This window comes from Rhinoderma darwinii, chromosome 9 (assembly GCF_050947455.1).
Source record: "Rhinoderma darwinii isolate aRhiDar2 chromosome 9, aRhiDar2.hap1, whole genome shotgun sequence".
In the NCBI taxonomy this organism is placed as follows: Eukaryota; Metazoa; Chordata; class Amphibia; order Anura; family Rhinodermatidae; genus Rhinoderma; species Rhinoderma darwinii.
Window position 1 is genome coordinate 102,738,491 of NC_134695.1, and position 25,704 is coordinate 102,764,194.

General features: G+C 42.9%; 1 protein-coding gene across 1 annotated transcript in view; it reads right to left on the reverse strand.

Annotated features, from left to right (window-relative positions):
- Positions 1 to 4,447: 4,447 nt before the first annotated feature.
- NLRC5 (NLR family CARD domain containing 5) overlaps positions 4,448 to 25,704 on the reverse strand; it is a 161,728-nt gene continuing 140,471 nt past the window's right edge. Inside the window, exons 41-46 of the mRNA XM_075837146.1 lie at positions 20,732 to 20,815; positions 14,436 to 14,519; positions 8,717 to 8,800; positions 7,241 to 7,324; positions 6,761 to 6,844; positions 4,448 to 5,563 (exon numbers count right to left, since the gene is read on the reverse strand). Coding sequence (XP_075693261.1) covers positions 5,491 to 5,563; positions 6,761 to 6,844; positions 7,241 to 7,324; positions 8,717 to 8,800; positions 14,436 to 14,519; positions 20,732 to 20,815 — 493 coding nt within the window. The 3' untranslated portion in view covers positions 4,448 to 5,490. The remainder of the gene's footprint in view (positions 5,564 to 6,760; positions 6,845 to 7,240; positions 7,325 to 8,716; positions 8,801 to 14,435; positions 14,520 to 20,731; positions 20,816 to 25,704) is intronic.

Here is a 25,704-nt window from a genome sequence, read left to right on the forward strand (position 1 = left end):
CAGGAACTGCTGAAGCCTGTGTTGGGTGACACATAGATCTCCATAGATTCAAGTAGGGAAAGCGTGTCACCGAGCCTGATACTCACTGCTGCTAAGCATATCAGTCTGATATATAGAAATAGAAGCAGCAAGAAAAATAACAAAATAAAATAACTGACACATGGAATACCATAATGATACACATGGCAAAGTTTAGTTTTGGCTGGAATGTCCCTTTAATAAAGTATTTTCTTATATTTTTCCATGACATGGTTGTGTATACCCTTTGTGGTTAGTCTCACTTTGTGTTTGTTTTACGGACTGTGTGCAGTGTCACACAGTTCTTATAAGAGCCAGGAGATGGAATCCAGTGCCAAATTATCTAACCTCAAGCAATTAAATCTGTAATTGACTGTGGGGTAGTGTGGGTCTGCCAAATTGGATAATAAACCCAAATCAGAACATGGTTGACCCTTTACAAGCCAAAACAATTCTGCTAAGTTTGCAGGATGGTGGAAAACATAAAAATTCTACCATCATTTTATGGCAGCCTGTACTGTGTGAATGGAGTTCTTACAGAATACAAGCTACAAGTAATAGCAGGAAATTTGATTTCCTTCCCAACCTTACAAGCATGTTATCAGAATGAGAAAATATAGGAGGATTCCTCCAACTCACCGGTATGTATGTCCAGATTTGGACTGCGCACGGATCCACGTGTCGGGACACGGTACAAACACAGCAGAAATGGAACAATTTGATCTAGCGCTGTTTCGTTAAATGGAAGTGATATTCCAACTTTATTTCAGACAAAAGTAAAATCCACTAGGAATAAGGATGGTTGTCTCAACAGTAAGCATACGTGTTTCCGACAGATCACCTGTCCTTAGTCATGGCACAATGAGCCCAAATTCTAAATTAGCTATAATAATAATAATAATAATAATAATAATAATAATAATAATAATAATAATAATAATATATTATGAGGATCGTTTTGTCATTCCTTTGTATATCTGAAATGGCTCCAAACCAAGCCTTCATTTCAATCACGTATTTCTGCAATTTTCTAAAGGCTTAAATACTGAAAGAAAAATCCTGATACAGAATTATAATGTACATTGCATACTATAAAATGTCAATGAGGCATCAAGGCATCATCAAAAGGCAATAAGGCATCATGCTGAGACACTTACAGAAAGAAAGGAAAAGAAAAAAGGGTCACGTAGTCCAATAGTTCAGCAGTCAGATGTTATTTTGAATGCCATCCATTCGCTCCATAAATTGCTAAACGTATTTGCATCATATGAAATAATTTCCTCCATTCACATCACAGTATTATGCTCATTGATTCACATTGATCCAAAGGATGTGAGCAAATGCTTCATGATGTCACTCTTTTCAAATCAGATATTGAGCCTGGGATAATAGATGAAATGCAAGTTGAAGTGTCGACTACGTTATTGATTCCGTCAAAACGATGGAACCCGACGGAACCCTGCACAACAGAGACAAACGGAAACCATTGGCACCGAATCCGTCATCATTGAAATCATTGATGATGCACAAGATGATTGTTTTTTAAAAAAAAAAGAGATCAGGGGCCCATCATGCCAGTTGTTATGTTCTCCTACACATTCTTACTAGGGTTAGGCTATGTCCACACGTCACTATGGCAAATCCGGCAAGAATTTTTCCGAAAATCCACAGCTGACAATTTTGCAATGGATTGGCCAGTGGATCTGCATGCATGTTAGCCCCATTGAAAATTAATGGAGCTAATATGCAGCTTTTGACAGTGAAATCCATTGCAATGATGAACATACTGCAGATTTTAAAATCCACAGCACGTTTATTATGTTTCGCTGATATGCATGTTGTTGACACAATCATGGCCCAAAAATATATTAGACAGAAATTTGTAATTGGTATGTCAACCGATGCCCGCCCAGTGAATTTATCCAGATGCAAATCATAGGTTATGTCGATATATCGGAGAGAAATAAGAGACACAGACGCTGCTTGTATGATCAAAATACTCCTCTGATGTTTATTGATCAAAACAATTACAATAATATTTTTCAAAAAGGTTGTAGGCTTGATTTCAGCCAATCATTTACAATATGAAAATAACTCTGATTCAGCCAATAGCATACAATGAGAATATTTAATATTGAGCCAATCACAGACACACAATACATTTAAAATGTAATATTATAATTTTTCATTAGATGCTTATCAGAAATACAATACCATCCTTTGCCTTGTTCTCTTCCCCCAAAAGTAGCCTTTTCCCTCCACGCTAGAACAAACTCTTATCTCACTCCCCTTCTTCACTGTGAACAGTCTTTTCATACAATTGAAACCCCCCAAGGTCAAACACACATTTGTCAGTATAAAACTCTAGATAAGAACTCAGAGAGACTCATAGCTCAGAAACATACCAAAATCAGCACTAATATACTTGTCTTAAAGGATTTCCCACGGCCAATAAGATAGTCGCTAATTGGCATCACATCTTACATGTGCTGCCAACATAATGTAAATGTATCGGGACTGTTGACGCAATCATGGCCCAAAAATATATTAGACTGAAATTTGTAATGGGTATGTCAATCGATAACCCCCAATTAATTTATCCAGATCCAAATCATATGTTATATCTAAATATTGGAGAGAAGTAAGAGACACAGACGCTGCTTGTATGCTCAAAATACTCCTCTAGCGTTTATTGATCAAACAATTACAATAATATTTTTCAAAAAGGATGTAGGCTTGATTTCAGCCAATCATTTACAATATGACAATAACTCTGATTCAGCCAATAGCATACAATGAGAATATTCCATATTGAGCCAATCACAGACACACAATACATTTCAAATGTATTATTATAATTTTTTGGCGTATGATATATTGTTGATCTTGTTTATATGTCTCTTTTTTGTATAAGCGTTATGTACAAAATCCTAAAATTTTATTACAAAAAGATGTGATTAAAAAAAATACATTTGACTTTTTTATATGTCTCATTGTGTTCATTAATAATACCATTTTCATGGTCCGTATTCTTGAGCAGTTTTTCATTTACATAGTAAGGCCTTATTCAGACAGGTGTCACCTGGACCCTCAGCGGTTCTACTGAGCCAACTTACAGCACCATAGGGATCTGTAGAGAGATATGGTGCTGTATGTTCTGTTCAGTAAAATCAAAAGAGTCAGGTGTTACATCCAGAAAACGGACAGTTCAACATGGGAACAATACGCCCGTCTGAGGCCACCACTAAAATAATTTATTTTAGGACCTACAAGGGATAAAGAGATCTGGACCAAAATTAGGGCCTGTCCAGGCTGTCCCACCAAGAAGAGTGAGAACTCAAAGGGTACATTCACACACAGTAGACTTGTTGCAAAAATTTCTAGACAGAGTGCATGCAAAATATTCACTGTGTCATTACAGCTTTGTATTAAATCAGTATTATCCACATCATCATCATACAATACATGAAGGAAAAGTGCATGTTCAGGCTGACCTGAGAGTTCATAGCTGCCATTTGATCAACATTTCTATCTATATTATATACAAGTGCAAACTTGTCACATACAAAGCAATACATAATAATTTACAAACATGTAAACATATTGACCTCCTTTATAAAAATATAGTTGGCCATCCACTTTAGATAGCTGTCGGACAGCTATTCCTCCCAACCCCCTCATACACAAGCACGATCGGCTCGTTCAATCGTGTATATGTTCTATATAGGAAAAGGGGAATAAACCGCTGACAGACACCCCTGGCGGTGCCTTATCTCCCTGATAACAAAGGGATCGGTCATGTTGAAATCCACAGCCTGATTCCACTTCCTGGCATCTGCCATCAGGGACCCACCCATACACAGACCGTCAGCCAATGCCTCCAAAATCGTCGGGTCTAGCCGACATTCATCTAATGTGTATGGCCACCTTTAGTGTAGGCAAAAAGTGGATGGGTTGTTCAAAGTAATCATATCATTGCTTCCATAGTAACCAATCAGAACACTGCATTCATAATATGCAATCAATAGGACAGATTGATTCTGAATGATTGTTGTAGGCCAAATCTGTGGGATAGGTTATGTCTATGCAGCGAGCTATAAATAAATAAAAACAAAAAGCAATGAATAAGTTTGAACAGGGTTATACAGAACTTTACATATCATTTGATCGCTAGATTTAGGCCGGATTCACACGAGCGTGCTTAGTCCGTGATATACAGACCGTATGTTGGCAGTATTTCCCGGACCGAACCCACCGCAGGGAGCCGGCCTCCTATCATCATAGTTATCGATGACGCTAGGAGTCCCTGCCTCGCTGCGGAAAACTGTCCTGTACTGAAAACTTGATTACAGTACGGGACAGTTTTCCTGAAGCAAGGCAGGGACTCCTAACATGATAGTTAACTATCGCGCTAGGAGCCAGGCACTGTGTTTGGTTTAAGAAACACGCTTGTGTGAATCAGGCCTAAAAGGGGTTATCACAGCTTATGAATAGCACAGAAAGTATCTAAATGTGTCTTAATGGTCACCTAATGATGCCACCATAGCTCACAAGTAGTTATTTTTCATTTTCATATTGTTGCGCAGCTCTGCTGTATGTATTTTGCCAGGGCTTGGTGTGTTTGAGATTACCATGTAAAGGACTACAGTTCCCATGATTCCTCTCCCCTCTCACAGACATTGTCTCTATTTACAACTGCCTGCATGCTCCTCTGTTACAAGGTGTAAGGTAGTTCTGTAATTACTCACTGTCTTCACACACATCACAAATCTGCTACTGTGAGGCAACTCTGCTGTTCTGCTGCTCACTGATTCTGCACAATCTGCTGCCCAGCATGAGAAACACATCCCCTCCAGAGACAGGGAGGGGGAAGAGACAGGGAGTAGTAGAAGTGGCATGTGATTTGTGATGTCCCCTACTACAGGGAGGGGGAAGAGGGGAGATAACCAGTTTTCAGAGTACCAAAGTCACACAAGCAGGAGATTAAAAAAAACAAAATAATAGCATGTCATGTAGTTGTATATGAGAGCGGCCTACAGAGATTTCAGCTACAGCCAGTACCTAAGTGACTAACCTTACTGCAGTCAAGATTGAAAACCCCCTTTAAATACTCTGTGCACTTATGCAACCGTGGTTTATTGCTCTAACACATCTAAAATACAGGAATGAAGCAACTTTGCTAATATAATAAATTCAAAAATTCTACCAATTTTGTACATACAGCTCCTATGCAGACCAATGTGTCTCCATGGTTACAGACTATAAATACACCCTGTGTAGTCTGATCCTGCAGTCTTGTGTTACTCTCTTCCATCTGCCCCCTTTTCTTGCTAATGGAATGGCCGTAGAAGAGGGTCCAGCTGTAAGGGAGAAACACAAGACTGCAGGATCTGAATTTTTTTAATCAAGGCTATTTGCAAAGTTGCATTATTATTTATTTGAGAAGATGCATTGAAAGTCTTTAAAGCCTGTTCAAAAGCTGAGTCTTGCATTTTCTTTGTGTAGCTTCTCTCCCATCTCCTTTGTTACTAGATTGCCCCACAAGCTGAAAAATACACAAGAATGTTAAATCAACATTGTGCTTATTGTTACTTAAGAAGGAATCAATGAAAGCAATAATGGACGCGGGATAAAGACATTACTGCTAACCCTTGCCTTACCACATCTAATCACGTCTACATGAGGAATGGGCGGATTATAGTATATAAAAAGATAAGACATGCTGGACGTGTTTATATAGGAGGTAGGAGACGTTAGTGGTGACCCTATCAGTATGGATCGTTTCGAGACACAACACAATTATTTATTGCATGGGATTTTCCAAACAGGAACGTGCACAGTTGAGGAAAAAGAGGCCATAAACAATATTGACTCAGCTTCTTCACTCAAATCCTCAGTCCAGATACTTCTTAGGCCTAATGCACACGACACGTTTTTCTGTCCGTGCGTTATCCACAATTTTGCGGATAGCGCACGGACCCATTCAAGTATTTTGTATGTATTGTTGTAATGAATGATAAAAAATAAAGAACCAAAAAAAGATAATCATTAAAGATATATTCCGCCTCTATCACTGATGGCAGATCATCACCGCCTTGGGTGAAATTGAGGGGCACAATTTATTTGTTTCAAAAAATTAAACAACGCTCTGCCTACGCTATGATCAGCATTTCTCTTAAGTGTGTCGGTGATGGACTGGTACCTGTCACACAGGAATAGACTTTCACTATTTTACTGGTGCCCACTTCCCTTTAAGCAAAGTGGCTGATTGGAGATGGTGAGTGTCGGGCAGGGGTGTATATATACGGAGGGATGGAGTCGGGAGAGGAGCTGCAAGAGCTGGCGTCCCCTACTACTGATGTGTGGTAGGTTGACCAGCTGGATCTACATTGAGAATGGTAGATGTGTGGAGGGGCAGAGGGAAGTGTTAGGTACTATAAACTTTAGGGATTAGTGGGAAAGGGGAGGCAATTAATGAAGGATTGTCCATCTAACAGCTTTAATGCGAAACTTCAGGGACCAAGAGTGAAGGACGCACCTTCTAAAACTTCCTGTGGAGCACCTTCCTGTGGAGCTCCTATCCCAGGAGCACCTAAAACTACCAGGTTTTATGAATATCAAGCTTTTTAGTTATATTGGTGGTTTACTTATACTGTATTTCGATTGGAGTAAGTAGTTGATCTCACCTTTATGAACCCCATGTTCACAGATATTATTTTAGTTGACCGCTTTCCTCATTTACCTTATCACTTTAATCCAAAGACAGACACTTAATGCCTGGACCATTGCTTCTGCACCTTTCACTCTGATTTGATTTTTCTCAAGACTTCAAGGAAAGGATAAATGGAATATATTAGATCGATATGAAACTTGTACAATATATTTCAGCCTTGTATACCTTTCTATATCTACCCCATCAAAGTGAGAATCTTAATTTTGCCTATAGAGATATAGTTGTCCAAAACTGACGACAATGGGCGAATCCCACGGATTTCAATGGGATCTGTGAAACAAATCTAGCTCGAGGGGAACAGCCCAACTCTTCCACAATGTCTCCCATTGGATTGGGATGGATTTTATACTGTGTTTCCCACAGAAATAAGCAGTGCCGTATGTCTCTGACAGCAACTTATCTCCCTCTCGCCATAGAAATAATGCCCGTTCAGCCAAGGAATATAAATCCACATCCTAAATGTTTTGGGTATTTCAACTTTCCACTTACTCCAGCTTCTTTAGTCTTCTCATGTGTTTTAAAGAAGAAGATAGAGCACATGACCCATCATCTCCAATTCTGTTCCAAGATAATCTACAATAACATTTTCATCAAAAATGAAATCAATATACGTTATCAACAATAAATATATTCTAAGCATGCTATAAAATCTACAGCACATACATTTATTTTTTTGTATCTCCTATGTATCTACTATTTGTTTTATAATAACATATTCATCGTGGGACTATAGCAATCTGTATTTTCTATGATCGGCTTTGCTGACTGCAGTGGAAGATGAGAGATGTGCGGCCATAGGGAAGAGACGTGCTGCAAAATGGGTGGAAGGTGTTGCCTGAGAGGAAGCGGGGGGGGGGGGTATTCTTTTTTTTATTTTATATTTTTAAATGAAACATAAGCTTTTTTTTTTTTCTTTTTTGGAGTGCTAAAAGTTAGAGAATAAATAGTTTGCTTAGAGAAATAAAAAAAATAAGAAAAAGTAGTACAGTTGGTCTCCTGTATTAAAAGTTTTCATATTCTATTAAGCTGTTCCTGTAAAACTTTGGTGACACTCCTCCACATATCTCCACCGTTTATTAGTTGAGCAGTGTCCGCCCCAGCCATTCCGGTTGTCATCCAGTTTTCTCAGAAACAGATGTAACTAATGGCTCATGTACATGGCGGTATTATGGCTCTTGCATAAACGGTATATTTAGAGGTCGTATCCCGTACTTGGCTCTATATATATGGGACATAAGCCATAATGGGGGCAGCACGGTGGCTCAGTGGTTAGCACTATTGCCTTGCAGTGCTGGGGTCCTGGGTTCAAATACAACCAAGCACTGCATGGAGTTTGTAAGTTCTCCCTGTGCTTGCATGGGTCTCCTCCGGGTACTCCAGTTTCCTAAACGGTATATTTAGAGGTCGTATCCCATACTAATATGGGTGGTGCTGCTGCCTTCCCATATTACACTGGGAATAAAAAAATACATATATATTTTTTTAGCAGATTTGGCATCAATGTTGATCGGCTGCTCACGGCTCTCAGCAGAGGGATCCCACGATCAGTTTTTCTCAAGGGGTCCCAAAGAAAATGGGTTGAATATGGTAGGCAAGTGTCGATCATTAGCAAATTGCACGTGAAAAAGGTGAAAAAGTCCCATGATAGGAGCAGATAAAGCCACAAAATGGTTATTTTTAGTCTAATTTGCTGTTTTTGAATATTAGATGAGACATTTAATTTTAAAGACACAAATCTATAATGTTAGGAAGTAATGTTCATCTAGCACAATTATATTATAATACAATATATAAAATCAGAATACATTTTACCATATTAAATAAACCCGTTCTGATATACCTCTTATTAGAATTGTCTCACAAGGTAATGTCTTTTATGGAACCTGTTTATTTAGAGGATTTTCATATCGACGTGTGTTTTGTATGCACAACTTGTTCTATTCTCTAAACATTTTGCATACTTACATGATTTCCTCCAAGTTCTGACAGGATCCGAGCGCTTCTGCCAGAGATTTGCAAACACTGTCAGATAAGCCACATAATTTTAGGCTGTGGAAACACAGAAGAAAGGGTTAAAGTCGATTCAGCAATACATACAAACAAGGGCACGTTCAGAAGTGGCAGAATTTTTCCGCTGCAAATGTTGGTGCAGATTTGGGCCAATTACGCAACGAATCTACACCGACATTTGTATATTTGACAGGTAATTCAGACGTTTGCGATATCACAGCGGACTTGCCACAGATTTCAGTTTTTGCATTGCAAAGGATGAAATTTGCAGTAAAATTCCGCTTCTTCTCCGCAACGTAATGTGCATGCTGCGAAGGGAAAATTCTGCACCGCAGCCTGATTTCCGCACAGTTATTTTCTGCAACGTCTGAACTAACTTTCCTACAAATGTATTGAAGCCAATGTAAAAAAACGTCCACAGCGGAATTCAACAGCAATTCTGCCACGTGTGAATGTGCCCTTAGGGAGGCATGGTCCTTATAGAAGCAGGACTGCAGATCATGGCAGTCTTTACATGTTCTTCATCATGGGTGTATATACCATAAAGACTCATTTTGCAACCAGTGACATAGGGCAGTGGCACCCAACCACTGGCTCAGGAGCCACATGTGGCTCGCAACCCCCTGCTGTGTGGCTCACCATAGGAACCTGGCGTTATAACTATATATTTAACTTTATTAACATGACAACATCCCATAGAGACAGAGAAATGTAATATGGTTAATGTTGGTGACATATTGTAGCAAGAGATATGCTCTTGCTACAATATATCATCAACTTTAACAATATTACAGTCGTCCTGTACCCAGAAAAGTGACAGTTTGGGTGGTGGATTAACAGTGTGTTAAATGTCAAACTGAAATATTGAAATTTTACGATATTGTGCTTCTCTACGTTTTAATATGTTAAAAAATTTTTTACTTAAATGTGGCTCCCGACCATCACTCAAAATTAAATGTGGCTCAAAAGGTATAAAAAGTTGGGGAACGCTGACATAGGGGGTACATGCCACAGATCTTTCCGCTTCTCCCACTATTACAGATTTACTATGTTATGGGGACACTGTTGCAGGCTCATACAATGGAGCGCTGTGGTCTGCTGTATAAAGGGGGCACTCTGGATGGGATCGTAATGGAGGTGAAGTTACTGGCTCTTTAACAGAGGCACGGTGGCACCTAAAAATGTGACAAGACCCTTAAGCCTGTTTGGTGGCATTAGCAACGTCATTGTCCCATATACCCCTAAGGTCGCCGTATCAATGGTGAAACAGGTCAGGGGGGGGGGGGGGTTTCTTTGTTTTTAATCTCAGTGCATCTACTGCTTTATGTTGTATCGGATGCGATCTGCAGACGCATCCAGTGATTGATATTTAGATAGTTACAGCGGTAATTGCTTATTGTATCGCTCACTCTTCATTCTATTATTGAGCTTTAGGCATTGACATTTTTTAAACTTATCTGTGTCCTAAAATCTAATAAAAGTTACGTTTTATTAATAGGTTAAAAATATATACTCCCTAAGTAGAGTGGAAAAGGGTAATTAGTTGCCTCGCGGAAAGTACTAGTACTTAGTACTAAGACCCATACACTACGCCATGTTTATGTCCCTCGCTCCATCTTTAAAAAAATGTAGCTATGTACTTACTGCCCCTCAACCCTTGTCCCTTACTGCCCGTCATCCCATGTCCTTGATGTGTTGAAGCCATATGATGTAAGAGGGTATCCACCTCCATCATCCTGGATTTCAGACATGAATCACAGCACAGTTACTAATATATGTACTTTATTGAAAGATGACTTGGCTTGGAAATATCAACAAGGAAGACATTGGTTTCTATAGGGCCATGATGACATAATCCCATATTGTGTGAATCTGCACCGCCACTTCATTTGCACTACAAAATGAAAGGGGTTGTCCAAGCTGTTAGTTTTTTTATTTATTTGTAGAATAGGAAATTATACAGTTATCTAATATACATGTATTATAAATTCTGCTCACATAAATTTCTTATAGTACATGAGGACCCTCCTGTCACAGTAGAACGGTATAGTCCATGGATTAGTCCCGTGTAATTCATCCACAGGCTAAGACCCCATGCACACGAACGTAAAAACGCCCGTAATTACGAGCCGCAATTACGGCACGTTTTTACGGGCGCATGGACTTCTATTGGCGACGGGTACCTCCCCGTATGCTTACGGGAAGGTGTCCGTGCTGTTGAAAAATATAGAACATGTCCTATTTCAGGCCGTAATTACGGCACGGGCAGGCCCATAGAAGTCTATGGGGCTCCCGTAATAACGGGTGACTACGTGTGTGCACCCGTAATTACGGGAGCGTTGCTAGGCGACGTCAGTAAATAGTCTCTGTGCAGGGTGCTGAAAGAGTTAAACTATCGGCAGTAACTCTTTCAGCACCCTGGACAGAAACCACCGATCACAATATAGATCAACCTGTAAAAAAAAAAAAAAAGACATTCATACTTACCCAGAACTCCCTGCTTCTTCCTCCAGTCCGACCTCCTGGGATGACGTTTCAGCCCATGTGACCGCTGCAGCCAATCACAGGCCAATCACAGGCTGCAGCGGTCACATGGACTGCCTCATCATCCAGGGAGGTCGGGCTGGATGTCAAGAGAGGGACGCGTCACCAAGACAACGGCCGGGTAAGTATGAATTTCTTTTACTTTTACTACGGAAAGGGCTGTCCCTTCTCTCTATCCTGCACTGATAGAGAGAAGGGGCTGCCGATTAGTGCAGTGTAATTTTGCAGCGAAAACGTGCCCGTAAATACTGGTGCAATACGGATCGAATACGTGTGACCAGGGACCCGTATTTATGCCAGTATTTACGGGAGGACAAAAATCCGTTAGTGTGCATGAGGCCTAACTGAATATGATTAAACATGACGTCAGTCATGTGACCCCCCCCAAACACATCATGTGGCCCCTAGCATTCACTCAGCAACAGGGTGACATGACATACAGGTGTTGGGGCCACATAGAGGAAACATCCATGGGCTAAGTGACTAGGACTAATGGTGTAATATGATGAACAACTACCTCACTGCCTGTATTCACTGTCTATGGATGATTTATAAAATGGCCGCCTGTCTCTAGGGGATGTTGTCATGCTATTAATAAAGTTAAATATAAAAAAACACAAGAAAGAGGAGACAGTGAGAAGAATGTAAGAGCTGCTCCTCACAGACATGACAGACATGATGATGAGATGTTGCTGGATGTAGAAATACTTTATAATTTCTGCTTTTCAATAATCTATAATTCACCTGTTATATACCTGGACAGTTACCTGTTATATACCTGGACAGTGTTACCCGAATGCCGGGGTCACATGATGTAGGTCACATGACAGCCGCCATCTTTAGTCCATTCAGTTATCCTGTGGATGCATTTCTATGGCTCTACCATTTAATTATTTTTTTTTTGGCAGAAGCAACTACACTAATATAAGAATAGTACATAAGCAGAATTTTTAATAAGTATATATTAGAAATCTGTATGATTTCCTATTCTATAAATTAATTAATAAAACAAATTAAAAGTGAACAATCCCTTTAACAAACAAGACAAATGGCCCAAGGGAAATTCCCAGCCTTCCTGCTCAAGGATTTGAGTGGTGAAACCAATACTAAGGGTGGAGGCCGATTTTGACTTTTCCTACTGGCCCTCTTCTCATAAGGGATCAAACACAATCGCTGCGATGCAGATAGAAAAAGTGTCAAATTGATACTATTTGTAGAGGAATGCGGTCTGATAATGGAGCAGTACATAACATCAATCAGTGTCATCCCCAATTACATACAACCTGTGCTAAGGAGCTGATGATGTATTACGATAATGGACCATTGCTTGATATATGATGCTGGTCCATTATTGGTGCTTGTCACTTCTATGTTTCTAGCTACATTGGGCTCTAGTACAAACGATGCCTGTACCCTCAAAAATGATATCTAAAATGAAACAATGACACAACAGCCTCAGATAGGGACTTTATTGTCTATTTAGGTGTGAACATTAGGCTAAATTCACACTACATCTGTGCTGCACGTTTGGTGTATACGCTGGGGAAATCTCCCAATCTATATGCTGTTGTGATTTAGCCAAACGTGTGCCCAAAAGAGTGCCCTTTTGGCATGTATTTGACATGTCAGGATACTGCAGACCTAATTGTGTTGAAAAGCACATTGGACTACGCATTTCAACACAACTAAACAAAAAAGTAAAAATGTATACCGCGTGGCATCTGTTTTTATTTAACGGGGTTTAATGGCGTGGGTATGCAACTTTCTAGTCATACAGTTAAATTCAGGCCCTGGTGGGTATTGTCATGCGATGGCATGCCCATTATTCTGTTACTCTGATAGAACAGAATAATGGAAATCGTAGCGCAGATGTAAACACCCTAATACACTTACCATTAAAAATATCTAGGTCCTTTTCACACTGTGTTCGCAGTATACGTTTACCGCTTTTCTGCTGTGTACAATAGCGCAGCAGACTGCACTATTTCATAGAGAGGATTGCAGTTGAGAAAAAAACGTATACCACACGGTAGTTTTTTTTTAACATGGGAGCCTATGGGGGCGCGTGGCACTGTATGGCATCTTTTATAGGAATCCATTATATATACGTTTAACGGAAACCATAATAGCTTATGGGTGATGGGAGCCACTGTATGTCTATAAAGTGGCATTCGTCAGCTGTATATGCTGGAGGTTTCCGTTGGGGTATCCTCCCGACAAAAACCTCCGATGTACAGTGCAAACACAGTGTTAAAAGGGCCTTACTTCGTCCGGTGAGGTCAGGCCTTACTTAATCCTTTTAGGAAAGTCTCCACTGTTTCCGTGTTTTGACTTGTTCACAGGGATCTTGCACCCATATAAACAAATGCAAAAACATGCTGATAGGGAATTACGGTGTGAGCTCCACTGGTGACAGAGAGTGACAATAAATTCTGTACAGCGCTGCGGAATATATTGGCACTACTGTATATGAGAATCTATAATACATTAATAAAGGGGTACTTTATTTTTTTTTGTAAATGCTGAATTGGGGCCAGACTTTTTCCATTGTTCTCCAATGTGTATTAGCCCACTCCTTGCCCAGTTTGTATGTGTACCAGACCAACCCGAACCCAGTACTGCTGCGAAACATACTAATACTAACCCAACTCTGCTATGGGGCAGAACGCCTCTTTCCCAAATCTTATTTTTGTGACTTTTATTGTCAAAGTCAAACCCACTGTAGGGAGGACTGAGGGGCTAATACTTGGTACACACTTTTGGGGCAGCTCCTCTTTGATACCCAATCTGTAAGGCCAGTTTTTCACATCCGAGTTGGAACCGTGCGGGTCCTGTTCTCACGGATCACCATAGACTTGAGTCTATCGAGGGATCCGTTAGAATGGAAGAAACCATGGCCTTGTGAACGGCCCCATTGAAATACATGAGTCCGTGTGATGGCCGTTGTTTTAACGGCCGTTACACGGATGTGTTCTACGGTCGTCTGAATTCGGCCTTAAGCCGTGAACAAATTATATATTTTATTTCCATAGGACCTATTGAAGCACGGATGTGTTACACAGAATATACTTCACAGAGGGTTTCAGAACTAAGAAGGCAACTACAGTTTCACAAGCCAGATTGTACTTACTCAAGTTTCTTTAGCAATCTAAAATGTGGAAGTTGTTCAGTAAATTTCAGTAAGCACTGCTCCGTAAGTGTGTTTTCTGATAAACTGTGCAAAACGAATGATTTTATATTATGAATAATCACAAATGTTAATGTAAAGTACAAACACAATACACATCCAGTTCGCAAATGCTGCCTAAAAATCAGGGAAATTTCTCATTTTCAGAGACCCTGATTGGTTGCTATACTTTGGTATGCTATTCAGTTGCTCTGGCCCTGTATCTAAACACCCTGGTGAAGGCAGAATGGCCTGTTGGTGCCCCCTAGCACCGGGAGCACTTGCCTCACCCCCCTTTGTAACGCTGCTCTGGCAGGGACATTTATTGCTGCATAATAAAGAAAAAACGGGGACATAAATATTAGAAGTACTTCTTTAACCCCTTAAGGACGCAGCCTAGTTTTGGCCTTAAAGGGACTCTGTCACCACATTATAAGTGCCCTGTCTCCTACATAAGGAGATGGGCGCTGTAATGTAGGTGACAGTAATGCTTTTTATTTAAAAAAACGATATTTTTTCACAAAGTTAGCAGCGATTTAAGTTTATTCTAATGAGCTTTCTTAATGCCCAAGTGGGCGTACTTTTACTTTCGACCAAGTGGGCGTTGTACAGAGGAGTGCATGACGCTAACCAATCGGCATCATGCACTCCTCTCCATTCATTTACACTGCACTAGCGATATAGATATATCACTATGTGCAGCCTCATACACAAACCCTAACATTACTACAGTGTCCTGATAATGAATACACATGACCATCCAGCCTGGACGTCATGTGTACTCAGAATCCTGACACTTCTGACTCTTTTCTGTGAGATTCCGGCAAGTGAAACCATATCTCGTTTAGTTCCGAGATCTCGCGAGATTTCGTATCCGTTGCTAGAATCTCACAAAAAAGATTCAGAAGTGTCAGGATTCTGAGTACACATGACGTCCAGGCTGGATTTCATGTGTATTCATTATCAGGACACTGTAGTAATGTTAGGCTTTGTGTATGTGGCTGCACATAGTGATATATCTATATCGCTAGTGCAGTGTAAATGAATGGAGAGGAGTGCATGATGCTGATTGGTCAGCGTCATGCACTCCTCTGTACAACGCCCACTTGGTCGAAAGTAAAAGTACGCCAACTTGGGCATTAAGAAAGCTCATTAGCATAAACTTAAATCGCTGCTAACTTTGTGAAAAAAGATTGTTTTTTTTAAATAAAAAGCATTATTATCACCTACATTACAGCGCCCATCTCCTTATTTAGGAGACAGGGCACTTATAATGTGGTGACAGAGTCCCTTTAAGGCTCAGAGCCCATTTTTCAAATCTGACATATTTCACTTTATGTGGTAATAACGTCGGAATGCTTAAACCTACCCAAGCGATTCTGAGACTGTTTTCTCGTGACACTTTGGGCTTCATGTTCGTGGTAAAATTTGGTCGATATATTCAGTGTTTATTGGTGAAAAATTGCAAAATTTAGAGAAAATGTTGAAAAAATAGCATTTTTCAGAATTTAAATGTATCTGCTTGTAAAACAGACGGTTATACCACCCAAAATAGTTACTAGTTCACATTTCCCATATGTCTACTTTGGATTGGCATCGTTTTTTGAACATTATTTTATTGTTCTTGGACGTTACAAGGCTTAGAACATAAACAGCAATTTCTCATATTTTTAAGAAAATTTCAAAAGCCTTTTTTTTAAGGTACCTCTTGAGTTCTGAAGTGGCTTTGAGGGGCCTATGTATTAGAAACCCTGATAAAACACCCCATTTTAATAACTAGGCCCCTCAAAGTATTCAAAACAGCATTTAGAAAGCTTTTTAACCCTTCAGGCATTTCACAGGAATTAAAGCAAAGTGGAGGTGAAATTTGCAAATTTCATTTTTCTTGCTGAATTTCAAGAATTACCAGAGAAACACTACTAAATATGTATTGTCCAGATTCTGCAGTTTATATAAATGTCCCACATGTGGCTCTAGTGTTCTCGTGGACTAAAACACAAGCCCTAGAAGCAAAGAAGCACCTAGTGCATTTTGAGTCCTCTTTTTTATTAGGATATATTTTAGGCAGCATGCCAGGTTTGAAGAGGTGTTGAGGTGCCAAAACAGTAGGAATCCCCCAATAGTGACCCCATTTTGGAAACTACACCCCTCAAGGAATTCAATTATGGTTGTTGTTATCATTTTGACCACACAGTTTTTTCACAGCACCTATTTTAATTGGGCTGTGAAATTAAAAAAATGAAATTTTTTCCAATAAGATGTAATTTATGATCAAAATGTCTTATTTTCACAGGGAACAAAATACCCCATTTTGTTGCCCAATTTGTCCTTAGTGCGGCAATACCCCATTTGTGGTGATAAACTGCCATTTGGGCTCAGAAGCAAAGGAGTGCTATGTGTTTGTTGGAGTCCAGATTTTGCTGGATTGGTTTTCGGGTGCCATGTCGCATTTGCAGAGCCCCAGAGGTATCAAAGCAATGGAAACCCACCAGAAGAGACCCCATTTTGGAAACTACACCCCTCAAGGAATTCATTTATGGGTGTTGTGACCATTTTGACCCACAGTTTTTTCACAGAACTTATTTGAATTGGGCTGGGAATTAAAAAAAAATATTTTTTCCAATAATATGTCGTTTTGGCTGAAAATTTCTAATTTTCACAAGAAACAAAATACCCCATTCTGTTGCCCAATTTGTCCTGACTGCGGCAGTACCCCATTTGTGGTGATAAACTTCCGTTTGGGTCCATGGGAGCGCTCAGAAGGAAAGGACCACCATTTGGCCTACTGGGGATTTTTTGGTGCAAAGTCATGTATGCAGAAGCCCCTGAGGTACCAGTACAGTTGAAACCCCCAAGAAGTGACCCCGTTTTAAAAACTACACCCTTGAGGCATTCATCTAGAGGTGTAGTGAGCATTTTGACCGGAGACATACACCCCATAAACTGTAATGTGGGTTCTCACGGGTACGTCAATACCCTACATGTGGCTGTAATCAGCTGCCTAAGCACGCAGCAGGGCTCAGAGGGGAAAGACGAGGGGGGATAAGCTGTGTGGAGTGCATCAGGGTAAGTAAAACTGGGGTAGATTAAAAATCATGGGATGTATGATAAATTTTGAAGCACTCTTTCATACGGAGCCTTAGTTTTTCGGGACACGTGTCACATTGATATATTGTGTCCTTCCTTATCCCCCTTTTATAGCAGACTTTGTACCTCTTTTGACTTTTTCCTTTCTTGCCAGCTTGGGGAACTTCTCCTGGAAAGTGTTGCCCTGGTACGATGCGTGTGGCCTCGCCTCCAGAAGTACTGGGTGCCCCCCCCTTCTTGGTCCATAAAAATTAGTTTCTTGATAACCACCTCTTGAAATTCCAGGAAAGTTCCCGTCTGGCCTGTACATCGATGTAGCAGTTACGCGTTGTACAATGCCATCTGTATGATGTGCCCGGCCAGCTTCTTATACCACACCGCATGGCGCTGCAGGGCTTCAGGACTTGATCTGACAAGTCCACCCCTCCCATGTACCTATTGTAGCCCAGGATGCAGTCTGGTTTGGGGGTCTCTGTACTGGTACCTCGTACAGGTACATGGGTACTAGTGTGGCATCTCTCTTGTCCTTGTACGTGACACACAATATGTTGCTGCTAGATTGTGCCCTGCTCTCATCCCTTCTGAGCGTTTGCCCTGCAGAGTCTTAGGGAGGCCTCTCAGATTTCTTCTAGCAGTGCCGCATGCCACAGGACTTCTGGGAGTGAGGCAGTTGAAGAGTGGGACGCTGGTATAAAAATTATCCAGGTAGAGGTGGTGACCCTGGTCCAGCAGTGGGTGCACCAAATCCCACACAATTTTTGCATTAACTCCCAGTAAGGGGGGGCATTCTGGGGGCTGAATACTGCTGTCCTTCCCTTCATATATCCTAAATTTGTAGGTATACCCTGATGCACTCTCGCACAGCTTAGACATCTTCACGCCATACCTTGCCCTCTTACCCGGCAGGTACTGGCGGAATTGAACCCTCCCTTTAAAATGTACCAGGGACTCATCAATAGAAATACACTTCTCGGGGGTGTATGCTTGGGAAAACCGGGCACTGGAACGGTCTAATAGGGGTCTCCATTTATACAAACGGTCAAAACTGGGGTCATCTCGGGGTGGGCACGGCTCATTATCAGTATAATGTAAGAAGCGAAGTATTGCCTCATTTATTTATTTTTTTAGGTTCCAGTTCAGTTCTGAAGTTGCTTTGAGGGGCCCCTATATTAGAAACCCCTATCAAACACCCCATTTTAGAAACTAGAAACCTCAAAGTATTCACAACAGCATTTAGAAAGTTTATGAACCCTTTAGGTGTTTCACAGGAATTTAGAGCAAAGTAGAGGTGAAATCTACTTTTTTTTTTGTCAGAAAATCCTTTTTATACCACTTTTTTTTATAACACAAAAGGATTTACCAGAGAAACGCAACTCAATACGTATTGCCCAGATTCTGCAGTTTTGAGAAATATCCCACATGTGGCCCTCGGGTGGTAATGGACTGAAGCACCGGCCTCCGAAGCAAAGGAGCACCTGGTGGATTTTGAGCCCTCCTTTTTATTAGGCACCATGTCCGGTTTGAAGAGGTCTTGTGGTGCCAAAACAGTGGAAAACCCCCAAAAGTGACAGCATTTTGGAAACTAGACCCCTTGAGGAATCCATTGTAGTTTTCTTGGGGTGCATGTGACTTTTTGATCAGTTTTTATTCTATTTTTAAGTGGTGTGGTGACTAAAAAACAGCAATTCTACTATTGTTTTTTTATTCTATTTTTTTTACAGCGTGCACCGTGCGCTATAAATGACATATTCACTTTATTCTGCGGGGCGATACGATTACAGCGATACCAGATGTTTATAGTTTTTTTTTATGTCTTATGGCGTTTGCACAATAAAATACGTTTTGTAATAAATCACTCACTTTTTTGTGTTACCGTATTCTAAGAGCCAGAACTTTTTTATTTTTCCATCAATAAAGCCGTGCGAGGACTTATTTTTTGCGTAACGAACTGTAGTTTCCATCAGTACCATTTTTAGGTACATGCGACTTTTTGATCTCTTTTTATTCCATTTTTTGGGAGGTGAAGTGACCAAACAATTGTGATTCTGGGACGATTTATTATTATTTTCTTTTACGGCGTTCACCGCGCGGGATAAATAATGAAATAATTTTGTAGTTCAGGCCGTTACGGACGCGGCGATACCAATTATGTATAGTTTATTTGTTTGTTTATATATTTTTATTAATAATAAAGGACTGATAAGGGAAAAGGGGGGGATTTTTACTTTTATTACTTTTAAATCTTTTATTTTCTTATTTTTACACATCTTTTTTTAACTTTTTTTAAACTTTTTTACTTTGTCCCACTAGGGGACTTGAGGGCAGGAGGCCCTGATCGCTATTCTAATACACTGCACTACATGCGTAGTGCAGTGTATTAGATCTGTCAGCTACTCACTGACAGCAAGCATAGTGGGTCCTGACGTTGTCAGGACCCACTAGGCTTCCGTCGATGGCATAGCCGGACGCCATTGTTTGGTGTCCAGTTGCCATAGTCACCATCGCCGGCCGCTATTGTGTAGCAGGCCGGCGATGGCAGCTTAACCCCTAAAAAGCCGTGATCGCTATTGAACACGGCTTTTCAGGGGTTAATCAGCGGGGACACAGCGATCGGTCCCCGCTGTAGGAGCTGTGACAGCTGCTGTACGAGACAGCAGCTGTCACAGCTCCTGTATGTGTCGGGAGGACGGCCGAAACGGCCGTTACTCCCGTGACGTACTATTCCGTCATGGAGCGCGAACAGGGCGCTTTCCATGACGCAATAGTACGTCACTGAGCGTTAAGGGGTTAAGGGCCCATGCACACGAATCTGTGTTGTATGGATCCATATTATGGTGTCCATAGACTTTCCGTACTGTACCTCCATATGCCTCTTATTTTACATGAAACCAAAAAAATGGTGGCATGCTACATTGCATGTTATAATACTGAGGTATTCTTCCCTAGAAGCATTGGAGGCACCATACAACAGCACGCGGAGTGCCTACAGCTCCATAATAGAGGATCGGTGCACATGGCCTACGTGAGGACTAGTAATAGGTTGTATGACAACCCATGAAAGGCAGATGTTTCTGATATTCTTGGAATTATGTAGCTCACAGCCATTTGTTTTGATCAGATCTCTAAATTATGTATTAGAAAATACAGAAGAAAAAAGCATTTGTTACATTTACCTTAGATCTTCCATTTGTTCAAATGAGCCCAACGCTTCCATAAGTGCACTCTCGGATTTCACCCCCAAACCGCAGGAACGCAGGCTGTGTAAACACATTGTCATATAATGGTGGAAATTAGATATCATCATATTGGATTATCATTAAAAAAAACATTTCTGTACACAGAAAAACATCCAAAACAGACCCGAGACCCGTCTTCAATGTTAAGCAAACATGTTATGTGCTCCATAATAGACACTGTATGCCGGGATTATGTACTCACATAAACACCATAAGTGTACTACATACAAATTCTAATTTATCCATTACATTTCCATTTTACACCCACACATCTTCTAAGCACAAACACTCCATTCATAAAGTAGTACTGGCACACAATACACCAGATCCAAGTAACCCTTGACTCTCCAGCTCCCATTGCAACAAAGTCGGACAGTGCATGCTGATCCTTGTAGTTGCAAAGCAACTGGCGAGGCAAAGGTACTGCTCACATCTGCATTGGAGGCTCCGTTAGTTGCCTCTGTTGCAGATCCGGCAGAGATCCCCAGAATCAATACCACAGCATATCTGACGGAAAGCCGACGAAACCCATTAAAGTCAATGGGTTCCGTCAGTTGTCGGTGGTGTCCGTGTTGCAACGGAACCGTTGTGTCTGGCATTCCCTTGTTCTGTTCCTCTGACAGAGCAGAAAAATTTAATTGAATAGGGCCTTACCTGAGCCTAGAAACATAGCTAGGCTTTCCTGCACCCGGGGAGAAGATTTAGTTTGTAGCCCTAATGCTGTGTCTGAATATCTTGGCCAAGGCCGAGTGGCTTGCTGGTGCATCTCTTGGTATCCAGCACCTGCGGCACATGCCCGGCAAACCATCCCCTAGCTATGCCCCAGCCTGAGGCTATTGTACACCATGCACACAATGAGTATACCACCATATTGTACATGTTTTGTCTTAACTATTTGCTAAAACCAGAATTTCTGGAGAGAAGAATAGATGCAACTTCCGTACTGAGGGGAGGCAGAAAAAAAACTCGCTGCTCGTTTGAAGCATTTTTTGTTGTGGTTTTTGCATTGGATTAATTTTACAAACGCCTAAAAAAAAAAAGTGTCAAAAAACGCTGGCATTTAAAAATCTGCCTCAAAAATCCTAAAGGAATTATGAGGCAGATTTTTTCTGCCTGACGAAAATCTCCAGGTGAACTTACCCTAAGGCCTCGTTTACACGAGCGTGTGCGTTTTGCGCACTCAAATAACGCAGCGTTTTGCGTGCGCAAAAGGCACTTAACAGCTCCGTGTGTCATCACCATATGATGCGCGGCTGCGTGATTTTCGCGCAGCCGCCATCATTATGACACTCCGTTTGGATGTTTGTAAACAGAAAAGCATGTGGTGCTTTTCTGTTTTCATTCATCCTTTTCACTGCTGTTGCGCAATTCGCGAAGCGCTTCCGTGTGACATGCGTGGTTTTCACGCACCCATTGACTTCAATGGGTGCGTGATGCGTGAATAGCACACAAATATAGAACAGGTCGTGAGTTTTTTCCAACGGACTCACGTTGCACAAAATTCACGGACTGTCTGCACGGCCTCATAGACTATTATAGGTCCGTACGACATGCGTGAAAATCATGCGCGTCTCACAGACGTATAACACGCTCTTGTAAACGAGGCCTAATGCTCCTGGGCCCCAAAGGCAACAGGGTCCGGATATGACTCCAACCTTTGCACCCTAAGGCTGGGTTCACACGACCTATTTTCAGACGTAAACGAGGCGTATTATGCCTTGTTTTACGTCTGAAAATACGGCTACAATACGTCGGCAAACATCTGCCCATTCATTTGAATGGGTTTGCCGACGTACTGTGCCGACGACCTGTCATTTGACTGCCTCGACAAAGAAGTGCAGGACACTTCTTTGCAACGTAATTTGAGCCGTTCTTCATTGCATTCAATGAAGAGCAGCTCAAGATTACAGGCGTCAAAGACGCCTCGCATAATTCGAGGAGGAGCTTTTACGGCTGAAACGACGCAGCTGTTTTCTCCTAAAAACAGTCTGTCTTTTCAGACGTAAAAGACAGTTCTCGTGTGCACGTACCCTTATAGTTTTACCATTGTTACAACACATAATTAAACCTAAAGTAGGGGGTGGAAGATCGTGCAATGTAAACTATTAGGCATGTAATGTTTTCAATGGGCGTCTTTGGTCCACCTGAGTAGTCACGCTGGACACGTTTAGCCAACATAAAGTGTTCTGCTCTTTACATACAGTGTCTGTCTGTCTGTCTGTTTATCCTTTGTGTAATGTACTGTAGTTGTACCCTTGATTTATATACAATGTATATAAAAATAGTTTCTATCATAGCAAGATGAGGTTGAGATTGCTGCCTTTAGATCCATTCTATTTCCCAGACAGGTCCAGACAACCATCGGGCAAGAAATATTCCAACTGATGAGATCCTTGGCCTCTATGGAGAGGTCAAGAAGAGGCTGGACGCAGCTGCAGGCTTAAGGGAAGCCGACATGACCGTCCTGGTAGGGAAAGGGTTAATGTTACGAGGTCAGGGAAAGTTGAAGGAGCTGAAGGAGGGACGGGGAGGAGTTAAGGGGGGCGGGGGGGCCGTTACTGCGCTTCCCGCTGTTTCTCGGCATTGAGCCGGAAGCAGCGGGAGGAGTAACACACAGTAAGCAAAGCTCCCCGTTGCCCGGTTTTTTAGCAATGGCAGAGGCCCTGATTTTAGAGCGGCTGCGCGCCGCTGCTGTGCACCACGGTCCCGGATGGCTGGAGGAGACCGTGGCTGCATTAACGCGGATCCCGGACGCCGTTTCGCCACGTCGGGCACGGCGTTCGGGGTCTGTTGTAAGGGACAGGCTCCCCTCCCCCGGCCCCCCTACGAGCATGGCTATGGCGGCGGGGGGGGAGTGGGCAACAACCGCTCCTGCGCTGGGCAGGCAGAGAGCGGTGGCAGGGGTGACGGCGATGCAGGCTGTGTCGACCCGTCCCTCTCGGCGGTCCCGACCTCCAGAGCGCCTTAGTCCGGAGGTAGTCCCGCGGACACGGCGTCGCAGAGGGAGCCCGATCCCGGACGCTGCAGGCCAGGCAGCTGGGAGGACCGCCCCTTCCCAGGCCCTGCGTCCTGGCAGGAATCCCAGGCCGCGACGGGGTCCGGCGGTAAGCAGGGAGTCGCAGGCTGGGCTCCCTGTCACCCCTCCCCCATCAGATGGAAGATGTCGAGAGCAAGGTACGGCCGCCCCGCATGGTGATGTTCCGGCCAGGGGGCAGGCTTCGTCAGGATCGTCTAGACGGACGACTAGATCTGCAGCGACGTCGAGGCAACAGGTCCGGTCGGAAGTCTGGGTCCCGGCGGTCGGGCGGCAGGTTGCCGGCCCATCGGTCAGCGCGTCCTCATCCCCTTTCCGAAGATGTCGTTGGGAGGGACAGTCGTCGGCGAGAGAAGAACTGGAGGAAGGTGAACTGGACGTCTATCGTCGAGGTCAGGATGGTCCGGCTGACGGGAACACAGCGCCTGTGCAGCCCGGTGAGTGTATAACTCCATTATTGTCTTATCCAGCGATTTTTATGTCGGGTGTCGGCGGGGGGGCTGCTAGCATAGCATCGGGGGCCGGTAGTGGCGCGGGCGGACGCGACGGAGCGGGTTTGGCAGATTTAGTGGGTTGCTTACGGGAGCTGGTGGGGCGCCTTGATAGGGCCGCGGCGCCGGTAGTAACGGAAGTGTCCCCTGCGGTAGTTTGGGAAGGCCCCAGGGACGTGGGATCGTTGCAGGCGCGTCCTGTGGTGGCGGTTAGAGAGGCGGTCGCGGTGTCGGTGCAGACTGAGGCACAGAAGGACGGCGATCGAGTGCGCATGGACGATCGTGCTCGGGGGGAGGTGTATGTTTGTTTTGAGGGTCCGTTGGGGGCGCATTTAAAGCAGGAGGTGCGTGATCGGATCTGGAAAGATGAATACGTTGAAATTTTTTCTCTCTTGCCGCTGGCTAAATTCAATTTGGATAAGAGCAAGCGGGATGAGAGTAAAAAGGACGAGGAGGAACGGCGGCGGTATAGGCTTATCCCGCAGACGTTCGTTAATTGGTCGCAGGCGTTCGCCATATTGGCTAGTGTGATAGGGGAAAAGGCGCCGGAAAATTGTTCGGCGTTATTTTGTTATTTTGATGCTATTGGGGAGGCTCATAGGGCGTATGGGGGTCAGGCGTGGCTGCGATATGATGAGCAATTCCGTCAGCGGAAGGCGGTTCGGCCGGCGATTCGGTGGGACCAGAAGGATATTGCTCTCTGGTTGCGGGTTACGGCTCCGGTTAGGCAGCCCTTTCCCGGGAGCGGTGGCCAGGGAGGCCAGTCTAGTCAGAGTGGACCAAGCGGCGGGGGAAAGGCGGGGTTTTGCTGGCAATTCAATGAAGGCCAGTGCAAGTTTGGGGCCACGTGCAAGTTCAAGCACGTGTGCTCCGAGTGTAATGGTGCATCACACGGGGCGGCAAAATGTCTGCGAAAAAAGAGGTCCGGGAGCCAGCACGGGGCTGGTCAAGGGGGTGTCGCCGGTGAGGGTGGAAAGGATGGCCCTTTATCTAAATGAGTATCCGGATAGGGCGGCAGCTAGGTTGCTTTATGAAGGGTTTAGTGTTGGTTTTGTTATTCCTCCGCCTCCTTATGAGGTTCCGGTTACGCGGAGAAATTTAAAATCGGCTTACTTGCATGCGGAAGTCGTGTCGGAAAAGTTGTTAAAAGAAGTTTCGTTGGGGCGCATGTCGGGGCCATTTGTGGAGTCGCCGGTGAAAGATTTAGTTGTGTCCCCTTTGGGTATTGTCCCTAAACGCGAGCCCGGAAAGTTTCGTTTGATTCAACAGTTATCGTATCCCAAAGGTTCGTCGGTAAATGACGGGATTGATCACGAGTTGTGCTCCGTAGTTTATACCTCATTCGATAAGGCGGTGGGGTTAGTGCGGGCTGCGGGTCCTGGGGC